Raw genomic sequence first — 12,771 nt, forward strand, 5'->3', positions numbered from 1 at the left:
TTTTGAACCATTTATTTAAAAATGAATATCTAAAGGTTAAAATTAATTTCTTACAGTGGGATATATGATATTCTCTCCCACCTTAACCTCCCCAATTACTTTATAAACCGAGTTTGATTCTTGTGAATAAAAAAAAAAAGTGTAATACTATTATCGCAAATAATTTATAAATAAAAAATTGACAAATTGAACTCAATAAAAATGGTTAATTCTTGCAAAACAACAAATAATGATTATAATCTTATCAAGAGAAGATTTTGTTTTATACTCAATAATTTAAGTTGAATTTAGGTAGTATGTCTCAAGTAGAATTATCTCATGTTATAGATACATGTAAAGATAAAAATAAATAAATAAAATCTAGGTTGAATTTTTAACTAACACACGAGATTTTTATTTTATACTATTAAAGAATAGGTGTATTGAGCTAAACCCTAAATCCCATATCATATTGTGAACCAATTATATTAGATTCCCGTGATTTTTGTCCACTCTGATTGTTTACATCCTCTTGATACCCTCATATCATATTGTTTTATATTTTTTCTCTCCCTTCCTTCTTTTTTATAATGTTTCCTATTATATTTAATTTATCTCCCCCTCCCAATTCTCTGTTTCTGTATCAAATAATCTTTCATCATAAGAAAAAGGCAGTTAGGGATGGAACAAAAGAGAAATCCGCAAAGATATTGCAACAAAGCAGGTTTTGAAACAAGGAGTCTACTCGAGCTTCTACGTTATTTTTAACACACACATAATACATACTAAGATGGTCCTGAGAAATAATCTTATTCCGCCACCTGGGCTGGGCATCTACCAAGAAGAAAGAAGAATGAAGAAACCCAAAAAGATGGGGGGAAAAAACAATAAAATAACAAGAAATTAGTAGTGCTCTGCATCAAGTGTAAAAGGCAGCATTCCTTTTCCTGAAGGAACGTTAACATCAATTTGTATTATTCAGCAATATCAACCAAACTAAAAAATATGTAAAGTAAAAGATGTTGATAACGAATTAAAGAATTGTCGAGTAAAAATAATATATTATATTATCTATTAAGCAATTGTGTAGTAAAAAATATGTATATTATATTGTCCGATGGAAAGAATGTAACCAAAATCTTGTTCCTAAGGCAAAATGAGGACCACCACCTGCTCAAGAGCCATGCATAAATTGTGTAAAGGCAGGCAATAAAGCAGTCCATGTTACCTAGAAGGTTAATGGTGACCCACCATGCACTGCTTCCAAAATGAATCCACCTCTGATAATTGATTGGGTAAACCCATAAAGACAGTTCTTTATGGTCTCCCAAGAGTTCAGACATACCTTCGTCCCTAAATGTCAAATGCAATGGACCCTCACTCATTCACATTGCTACCTGGCTGATGTTTGATGTCAGATAGGACGGGCTTCCTTGCCTACTTTATTGAATCAGCACCACCAAACTTATCAGGCGGCCACATCAAGAGGAAACTTACTTAGAAAATAAGGAAAACAACGGGGGAAATAGTCACATATCTTGAATTGGGAAACAATCCATCAAGGAAAGAAGTGATTCAGGAAAATTTTTATGTCTCTGAAATAGTAAACTCAATTGTCTTGGACTATAGAGTCTTGTGATGCTCTCAAGAGGTTCTTAAGAGGCATCCGGCTCGGACCTAACTTAGTCATTCCAATATGACTTATAGCAATAAAAGAGGTCGATAATTAATTCGAGAGCTTAAAATGTCTGTATCATGCATCAACGTAAAGTCCTAAAGTAAAATTAATTATATTTTGATAATAGCTCTACCTACCAATTGAACTTGAGGCGTGGCATCCAATTTGTTGCACACTTGCACATATAACAACTAGGGATTCAAGAAGCACTGTCAAGATCTCTATTTCAAAACCAGCATGATCTGAATCGAATAAACTGTTCCTGATAGAATTCTTAAGAGGCGTGGAGAATCATCCACCTATCAACATTGGAGAAGTGTTAATTATACTTCAACTTTTTACAACATTTCATACAAAAGTGTTGTATGTGATAACTGATAAGATGCATGATGTAATGGAGAAAATTAATAAAAAAATATGTTGCATGAAACTATGAATAATATAATATAATTCTTGTTATAATTACTTTCTAGTTGTACCCTTTTAAAAAAAAAAGAAATTACTGTGCCCTGTGCCAATCCAAGCTACTATTATCTTTAACCAACAAATCAAAAGGCATAAATTTTTTCTCAATGATTAACTGTGTAGACAAAGATGGCTACTAACAGATGGCCATGATGCATCCAAATGATGAAGTAACACACATAATTGGCCATTCCATAACTCTATCTACACAGATATCATAATCTAGTTAGGACATTCCGCTTTAAAAACTCAGACTTTTGTTGTTTACTCATAATACACCGAGAAAGTGAGGGAGTCAGATCACAAGTTGGGGGAATTTATTTCATTACAGAGGCAAGAAAAATAAAAAAGCATGAGAAGGGCATACGATGTTTCTAGTTTTTACAGCCTCATAATTAATCAATGTCAGGATAAGTCAGAACAGAGACTGAACACATATATATATCAGCCCAAGGAATTCCAAATGCAACAGCCCAGTTTTTTCAGTTGCAAATACATTTTCCTTTACATCAATAGCATGGAAAGAGCAATAGCGATGAAGACGGGGAGAGATAGAGATGCATCTTTCTCATCCTATCTCAGACCCGATGACAAGGTAACAATCACTGGTGAAGACTCCACCACTGAGCTTAGCATATTCGATGCTCACAAATACTTCAATGATGACAACAACAACAACGTGCAAAAAGTTAGCATCAGCAGAGTCTCTCCCATGGAAAGAATTCCAGAGAGGGGTGACGTCATCATGACAGAAGCCACCAGATACTCCTCTGCTTCATCCTCAGTGGATGGCTTCGCCCACATCAGAAACTACAGAGCGCGTTCGTTCCATGCAGCAACTCCAACGGCTTCCTCAGAAGCCAGCTGGAACAGCCAAACAGGGTTGCTATCTCACCCTCCAGGAGCAATCCCTGTCTCAATCAGAAACCCTCAAAACCCTAAAAACCCTAAACTCTCCAATCCGAAACCGATTTGGAGGAGAAAATGTCCATGCACGGGGAGAAAATCAGTTCAAGTCAAAGAATCAACGCAAGGATCCAAATCCAACACACCACCGCTAGATCACGAACATGTAAACGTTCGTAATCACATCACACCGAATAACTGGATTGTGAATCAAACACCAGCTCCGGCGACAGCAACAGCAACAATTGTCGCTGCGAAATCGCAACGATTTCACAACGCTAACACTCACAGAGTCGTGAGCTCCGGGAGAGCGCCGTTCACCGACGGATTCACTTTCCCCGTGCTAAACCCTAACAATCCAATCACGAAACCGAATCTCGCAAACGGCGTCGTCGAGGAAGATCCGCCGCGCGACTCGCTGGAGGTCTTCCGGCCGCCGGACGAGTCGTCGCCGAATCCGTCTCCGAAGCCGCCGCCGCTGAACTTCCCGTTCCCGGCGAAGCCGCGCGGCGTCGACGACGACGCCGCGAGCGACGCGAGCTCCGATCTCTTCGAGATCGAGAGCTTCTCGACGGCGACGCAGTCGACGTACCCGGCGGCGTGCCGGCGCAACAGCAGGGACTCGTTCGACGAGGCCTCGGCGTCGACCTCGACCGCGACGACCACGACGGGATTCTTCTTCGGTCGGAGAAGCATGGACGAGGGCTCGACGACGGCGACGATAACGGAGTGCTACGAGCCGAGCGAGGCGAGCATCGAGTGGAGCGTGACGACGGCGGAGGGGCACGAGGAGGGCGTCTCGGCCGCGGAGGAGAAGTGGAAGCGCAAAGGCGGGAACGGTTTGTTGGTGAGCTGTCGGTGCGAGAAAGCGGTTAGCGTGGGGCCGCAGCCGGTGAAATGTGGATCAGAGGGACAGCGGAGTGCCACGTCAGCATCCGCATCAGCGCACGTGAATGTAACTTCCCTTAGTGGGGTTCACAGTAGGATTGGGAGCATTAATAAGCCACCACTTGCGAGGGCTCACCGCAACGCACCTCGCGTGTCCCTTGCTTTCGCCACATAGCCCCATGCATCATGCATCATGCATCATGCATCATGCATCATGCATCATGCATCATGCATCATGCATCATGCATGCACCTTCTCTCCCGCGCTTTTCCCCTTTTCCGTTTTCTTTGTTTCTTTCGCTTCCGTTATTTTTCTGTCCCCTTTGTTTTCCTGTTCCGTATATAATATATATATATCCGTTTGGGTCACTTCCATAGTCCTTGTTGTAACATCTCTTATGTTTTTATGTTGCATATCATATCCTTCTTCTTCTCTTTGTTTCTTGCTAAGTCCCCCCACACCACAAATTCCTACCATTCAACCACAATAAAAGATGTAGAAAGAGCATCCACTAATGCAATTTTAAGTTAATTGCATAAATGTTCCCTACAAAATCCTATGTGTTCTTTTTTTCCCCACTAAATGGTGCATCTACGTCTTGCGTAATGTACAATAATACGTAGAATTAGTATGTGGGTCATATTATTATTGGGTTTGTATACAAAATCACATGAAATTGATTATTACATTTGGAAAAATCTAAACCTACTTGTGACAAGAGAAAAGAGATAAGAAAATAAATAGCAAGAAACATAATTAGTGGTGTAAAAAAAAATGAAACACATGAAATGGAAATAAGATGAAAGAAAAAGTAGAGAGTATTAATATAATAAACCACCCATCTTGTTTCGAAGTTGACTTTATTGCTCATTTGAGGTTTCTTCCGGTTTTAAAAAATTATACAATGATCCATCAAAAGTTAAAATTACACATGGCCAATGAATCAAAATTTATTACATTTGGACATCCTCTAGAAAAACAAAATGAAAGCTTAGAAACATCCTCCAACATGTGCGAAAATATTAGTTCCAATTGTTGAATTATTTTGCCTCCACCTTAGCAGCACCCAAGGTTGATCGAGGATGAATAATTGTAAGGAATAAGAAGAAAATTTTGAAATAAATAAATAAATCACTAGTAATAGATAATTATTATTGTTTTGTATAGAAATTAATAATTGTATTAATTTAATGAATTGAAACCAAACAAATAATAATTTAGGAAAAGAAGAAAAAAAAAACATAAGCACATCCTATATATTTGGCTGTCAAAACTCAAAGGTACATCTTTTCTATAAGTTTCATACAAGTTTTTCTTATAAATTATATGGAAGAACTTGCAAAAATAAGTTAAAAATATTGTATAGATCAATCATATGATATTTTCATAAGTTCTTCCAAAAAAACATATCATAAAATAAATTCAATTTTGTTGTTTAAAAGTTCATTTAAATAAGGCTTAGTCATAAAATTTGACTCAAACTTAAATATTTAGAAACTTATTATTAAATCAATCTCTATACATACTCTCAACTAAAAACTGATAATACTTGTTCGTATAGGAATCAAATTAAAAATAGATGATACATACAGAAACCTTTTTTTTTTTTTGGGTAAATTGAGATCAATAATAAAGAAAAGAAAATTGCATGTTATATATATATATAGAGAGAGATTAAATATATGTTAACCTAATTTTAATTATTTCTCATTGCCTTTAAAACTTCAGTAAAAAAGTCATTGCCTATAGAAATCAAACTCACCCTTCATTCAATATATGTTGACCACCTTTTCTTCTTTATTTAAACAAAATTGTATTACTGTTATCATTATCAATGTAAACTACATATTTAAAATTAAAATTTATTCCTAACTTTTTTAATTTAAATAGAAGTGGAATTAAATATTTATGTTTTAAAATATATATCGTATGCATAATATATTTCATCATTAATTATAAATAACTTCAAACTGCGAATAAAATAAACATAATTAAAACATACAAATATATATATATATATATATGCCTGTTTTAAAAATAGAATTTAATTATAGATCCTGATTGTAATGATATAAACTTCTACGTAAAAGAGGGCATTGCCTCATTGGTCACCAATCTTAACCATGAAATTATTAAATTAACATACCTATATGTTCAGTAAGCAATTTATCCATTGTTGGGGAAGTTACACTTTGCCGTGTTAGACGTTCTCCACATTTGTATCCTAGCTAAGCTTATAACTATAACAAGTATTATATTAAAATTAAAGAAGAAGAAAAAATATTATAAAATGTTTCTCGTAAAAATATGATTGTTGGACATCAAGAACACAGTTATTATCAAAAGTGAGTCTCTTAAAGTGGAGAGGGACGAGTTGATGACTCACTAAAGAAAGAAATGTTTTGTGTTGGCTAACAAAAAAAAAATGAGTTAAAAAAATGTAACTTATCCTATTTATCAATGAGTTGGCTTGGCTGGTTGGATAGTTGACTTTAGTGAATTGGTGGGTTAAAAAAGAGAGCTAATAAATTGATCCACCTAAATTTTTTAAAAAGAATCTCAATTAAAATATGTTAATACACATTATCACTTTAACTTATAATTATATTGTTATTTATAAAATTTATTAGAGGAATTATATTTTTTATGTAAAGAGCGAAAGTGATATATATTTTTATTAGAAAAAAGACACTGCATAAAAATGCACTATAGTAAAGAACATATGTGGTTAAAATAATATATTTTTATTCATGTAAAATGAGAATAACTACCTAGAAAAAAAAAAGTTAAATTATAAGATAAAAACATTGATTCAACATAAATTCACTACAAACTTATCTTATAAAAACATAAAACAAAAAAAATGGGTTAATAGATTGACACACCAAATTAGTGAGGTTAACCCATAAAGTTGATAAGTTGAATGAAATGAGTTGGGTGGGTTGGTGGATTTATTTATCCACCCATCAAAAATAAGTAAGTTGGCAGATTGACTCACCAAATTTAGTCTATATTATCATTCTAATCATTATAAGGTAAGAGAAATAGAGGAAGAAGATAAAAGTGCATATTATAATAAAAATAAAAGAATATAATAATATTAAGGAGATGTTTAAAGTGAAAAGATTTATTGACTAACATAATTATACAATATAAATTACAAGTATCTCCCATCTAAGACAATCATGATTAAATTGGAAATAACTTTGTCTAAGTTGATCTAAGTATCTGAAGTACTACATGATATATGAATTTGTTATATACAAATGATAAAACGAGACAATTTGTCTCAATATGTCTAAAGTAGGATAGGTTAACCAATAAATGAAAGATAGATTGAAAAATATAATTCACTCTTTTTATAAGTGGAATCACAAGTTAACCCGTCAAAAGATAAAATGTTAGATTGATAGATTATGAAATGGCACATTAATTAACATGCCAACCTGCCAAACTCAATATAAAAAGAAATTCAAAAGGAAAGAAAAAAAAATTAAAATATTATTATTAAATAACATATTAATTGATAAAAATTACACCAATATCATTTATATTTTTATATGTTAAATATTTATCAATAAATTATTAATGAGTTAACTAGTTTAACTTAATATGTCAACCTTTTTACCACTTCTTCAACTCCTTAAGTTGAAGGATTAGAAGGAGTGAATTATTTGGCTAAATTATATAATTCACCTCGTGAATTTTTTATAATTCAAAATGCATTCAACTTACTTTAGCGCAACTCTTTATATTTAAATAAAAATTCACTTCAATCAAAGTTAACTTTAGAGTGAAAGTCTTGTTACTTTTACGTTTACGTGTTTCTAATATTTTCCAATAGATAACCAAACACAAGTATGTAATATAAATTTGTGTTGTTTTAATGTCGAGCTCGTGAATTCGCTTAAATTATTTTAACTTAAGATTGCTTCTACCAAAACAAAAAAAAATTGTTATCTTTCTTTTCACTTAAATTCTGGACCACGTAAATTAAATGGTGTATTTGTCTAGCATACGTAATAACGACATGTAGAATTGAACATGCGGGTCCTATTGGTATTGGATCTAATACAAAATCACATGGGATTGGTTAGTACAATTGGATTCTATATGATACGATAATATCATGGAATGCAAAAAATTCTATAATGTTTTTTTTACAACAAAAAATAAAATTCTATAATGTTTAGGAATATGTATGGTGTACAATCACCCGACAATTCATATGCATATGAAAAGGAAAAGCTAGACAATTCATTTGCGAGTGAAATTCAAATGTTATTTTATACATGAATATTTTTTTTTTCACATTTACTTTTCATGAAAAAATAAAAATAAAAAATGCGAACATGTTTCTCTTAAAAAAAATGTGAGAAAAGAAATCTAAGAATAATTTTCTTAATCTACATAATCGATCTTTATTATTATTATTATTATTATATTTGATTTAATGATTGTTTGGTATGCTTTCTGATCATAAGAAAGTGAAATGACTTTTTCTTGTGAATCATATGGAGATAGATATTGACATATCTCTCGTGATGATAATGGTGTTATTGATAAACATTGAATTTTTCATTATCAGTGGTGAAAAATGAATGACTTAATTTGTTATATATCTAAAAAAATATTTAATTTATTCATAAAAAATTTAAAATATATGTTAAAAAATAATGTTACAAATATTAGAGTTTATAAATATTTATTTTATCTGAATTTATATAAAATATTTTTAAATTTTTTTATGCAATGTCATACAATTAATTAGGAGCCTTGAGATCATCTAATTGTTTTCTTTGAAAGTAACCACAGTTGCACACAAATGTTGGGGTTATAAGGTATTGATCACCAGATTGCAAAATAATATATAAAATTAATGTCTGAAATTATTAGCATTAGTCAAATTTTTTTTTCAGCTTTTGTTGCTAGCTAATGTTTCTGTTTTTCAGAGGATGATCCTAGCTGTAACTGTTTTTCATTTGAAGTTTTTAAGAATTTTATCAGTTTTAAAACAAAAATTGATTAAACACTTTGTACAGTATTTTGCACGTGTACTGTTATAGCTAAAAATGGATCAAAACCAAATAATGTTATCTCACATGGCCTAACAGAGCATCCTTTAACTTTGCTATGTGCATGGGGCTCAGACTTTTCCAAACCAAAGAGCGATGCTCCCAATAACCAAGTCATGCATGCATCTTAAAATCTCTCATTATATTGCATTATCTATCATACTTATATTTCTCCCTCTTTCAATTACAAGTTGTTACGTGCCTCATGCTTTATTTATTCTATTTTTTTTAATCATGTTATTGTCTGTACAAGTATTCACTATTGAAAAAAGTGATTAATATGTGTTCAACTAAATATTTCTTTTTAATATAATTCATTTCATATCTAATACTAGAATTTAAACCTTAAACATTTTGATTAAATAACATAAATAATTATCACTTACGTTTATTAATATTGATATTATGTGTGAATTGTTTATTCAATGTCTTATATCGTGTGAATTATTCGGTTAATGTATAAGACGTGAGAAAATTTTATTGATGTGATTAAATTAGCTTTATCATGACTAAGAACATCTCTAATATAAAGTGTTTAAGCAACTCTCATTAGAGTATGATGATATAATACAGAAATAAAAATAAATAATGACTTTTAAATAAACATTACTCAGAAAATAAATCACTCATATATAAAAAAAAATATTATTTATTATGTTTAATTAAATTAATATTTAATTATAATAATTGCATTAATTTTTTAAATTGTCAAAAAATGAAGTATAAATTAAAAAGATTATAAAAATATGGATTGTTTATAAAATCTCACAATTAGAACAAAATTTATAAAATTGTAATATAAGTTACTTAAGAATAATGTGAGATAATAGATCCATTTAAAATAAAAATAAAAAATCTTAATAAAGCACTTATATAAACTATCATCAAAGATATTTGAAGTCAATTAATATGTGATTAAGATTTTGTTTAGATACAAACTTAAAACTTAAAAGTATTTTTCAGAACTTCTTTATTAAAAGATATATTTAATTTCTAATAAAAAAAACTTTTAAAAGCAACTCTAACTTACATCAATCAAATTCTTAGCCGATCTAAATATGATTTTTCGCATGTCTAGATCATAGAATCTCACTCGTAAGTCAGTTGGTTCGAAAGGTGAGGTTCACCTGAAAGACTTCTCGAGAACAAATATAAATTAATATATGCATGTATAAGTGTGTAGCATTATTTATAATCAAATGTAGTAAAGTGATTTTTGGGGTGGTGGTTTTAGGACTAGAGGAGAGAAGTGGATTATATATCAGCATCTTGAGTTGAGCAAAATCTAACTCAATGCACCATTGGTTGACATGCAATGGACATAATAATGCATGAGAACTATTTACGAGCTGAAGGCAAAGACAGAGAGGGACAAAGGCTTCGGATTTGAAGTGAAAAGGACGTGAGACCTATTGACTAGTCGAACCAAATGGTGGTGACAGACTCACCTGGGTCCATTCAGATCGTCACAAAAAGAAAACAGAATCATGTATACGGCATCCTCAAATTATGACTTGTGAGGAACATAGATACTCAGACAGCGAGAGGCTATTGGAAAATCGCTTATCTATTCGAGTTTTTCTATAAACTTCCGTTTTTCCCCATGTTGCTGTCCTTTTAATTAAAGCATTTCAACTGTGTGAAAATTTATAATTAATGCATTATGTTCCGAAAGCTATCTTGAGAACTATTTTGGGAAAAAGTTTTGTTATGTTACACGCGATTCAAATTCCTTTCTTGTGTGTTTGTTTAACTTCTAACGATTACTAAGTCAATTAACGTGTGACTTGGCACGTTAAGTGATAATTGATAGTTACATGGTGTCACGTCTCATATGATGTAGATAAACGATAAATGATACTTTATCAAAGATCAAAATTTGTCGAGTGCCTCACCATCTGTTTTTTTTTTGCTTCACGTCAACTTTAATAAAAAATAGGTTCTGTTCTCACTTGAGATCGGTACGGGGACGATCTCTCGATGAGATTGTTGAGTCTCCCTTTGCTTCTTTGGTTGATTACTTCGAGATGAGGATAGTACCTGCAAAAGAGACTCCGATACTTAAAGTTAGTCCTTGTAGTTGTGTGAGTCTCGTATATATAAGACACGTACCTTGGTGTGAATTATGATTTTTCCCTTAGGCGATAGTGGGGTTGATCATGCCCAGGATTGGCCATGGCCCAATAGATCGTGGGCTTGCCTATTTGGCTGATGTTGTAAGGTGACTGAGTGCCGAGCTGGACTCCGGTATCCGATGTGGGTAGTACACTAGCCCCCCAAGCTCTGAGCGCTTTGAGGCGAGGAGCTTATACTGAGTGTGAATGGTCGATCGAGTTTAGGTTACCAATGTCGATGATACAGGTTCAATATATGTTGATTGTATTTGCATTAAGTGTAATAACTCTTAATAGGTTTAATATAATATATTTTTATTCTTCTTAATTATAATGTAGTTGTTGGATTTTTTTAGGCAAGCGCACCAAAGTCTCTGTAGTATGATTATAAGGTTGTCGAACCTCAGGGACTTGTGAGATAAGTGTTGATTTCTTTCATTTTTTTCTGCCTCTTTATTCAACTCCACCTCTTTCTCACTTTCTAACTCAACTCCACTCTTTTCTTCATCTACTCTATCATTATTTTCTCTCAAATTGTCACCAATCCCTTTTCCTATCACAGTGCCTCTCCTGGTTGTAATTGATTGACAGTGCTCTTTAGGATTAACCTGTGTGTTGGCGGAAAAATTGTTATTTTGCTGATCAGCCAATTGCTTAGCTAACTGCCCAATTTGTACTTCCAGGTTCCTGATAGAGGCTTCGGTGTTTTTCTGGTTGGTTGTGGAAACCTGCATAAATTGTGTGAGAGCATCCTCCATTTTTGATAACCTGTCTGGCTGATAAGGAGATTGATTTTGATATGGTTTTTGTGGAGGTTGCCTTTGTGATGGCCCTGCTTCTTGCTTCCACCCAGAATACTGATTTTGATTATTTCTCCAGCCTTGATTCTGATTATAATTGCCAGAGAAGTTCCCTTGCCTTCGTGGATTGTTCATGTAATTCACTTCTTCCTCCTGATCTGGTTCAGAGTGGTGCAATGTCCATTTGGATGATCACCTGCACAAAAATCACATCTCATTACTTGTTGAGAGCGTGAAGATGATCTGACTTGAAGTTTGGACATCTGTTTCTTTAACTCTTCCATTTGCTGAGAAAGAAGCTTATTCTGAGCCAAAATTGCATTTTGAGTATCCAGTTCCAAAATTCCCCTTTTTGTGGGCTGGCTCCTATCATCGTGAGCTTGGTAATCACTGGCTGCTAAGGCATCAATAATAGTGATTGCTTCCTCAGAATCCTTCATCATCATAGAACCACCTGCAGAAGCATCCAATAACATCTTTGTTTGCGGCCTTAACCCATTACAGAACATGTTGAGCTGTGCAACATCATCAAACCCATGATTTGGGCATTTTCTCAACAAAGATTTATATCTCTCCCAGGCTTCACACAAAGGTTCATCAGCACCTTGAGAGAATGTTGCAATTGCTGATTTAGCACTTATATATCTGGAAGGAGGAAAGAATCTTGCCAAGAACTTCCGCTCTACATCCTCCCATCTGGTCAGGCTCTGATTTGGGTGGGCATGCAGCCATGTCTTGGCCTTACCTGTCAAAGAAAAAGGAAATAATCGTAAATATACCGCTTCTTCATCTTCTCCAGGCACGCTCGTACTGCCAATAAGCTCATAGAAAGTAGACAGATGTGTATAGGTTTCTTCATGGTCCAT

General features: G+C 33.3%; 1 protein-coding gene across 1 annotated transcript; it reads left to right on the top strand.

Annotated features, from left to right (window-relative positions):
• Nucleotides 1-2,144: 2,144 nt before the first annotated feature.
• LOC109802665 (protein PHYTOCHROME KINASE SUBSTRATE 4) lies at nucleotides 2,145-4,348 on the top strand. Its single transcript, XM_083072171.1, has one exon. The coding sequence runs from the start codon at nucleotides 2,475-2,477 to the stop codon at nucleotides 4,089-4,091; it is 1,617 nt and encodes a 538-aa protein (XP_082928297.1). The 5' UTR covers nucleotides 2,145-2,474; the 3' UTR covers nucleotides 4,092-4,348.
• The last annotated feature ends 8,423 nt before the right edge of the window (nucleotides 4,349-12,771 follow it).

This window comes from Cajanus cajan, chromosome 4 (assembly GCF_000230855.2).
Source record: "Cajanus cajan strain Asha chromosome 4, NIPB_CcT2T_4, whole genome shotgun sequence".
NCBI classification, from domain to species: domain Eukaryota; kingdom Viridiplantae; phylum Streptophyta; class Magnoliopsida; order Fabales; family Fabaceae; genus Cajanus; species Cajanus cajan.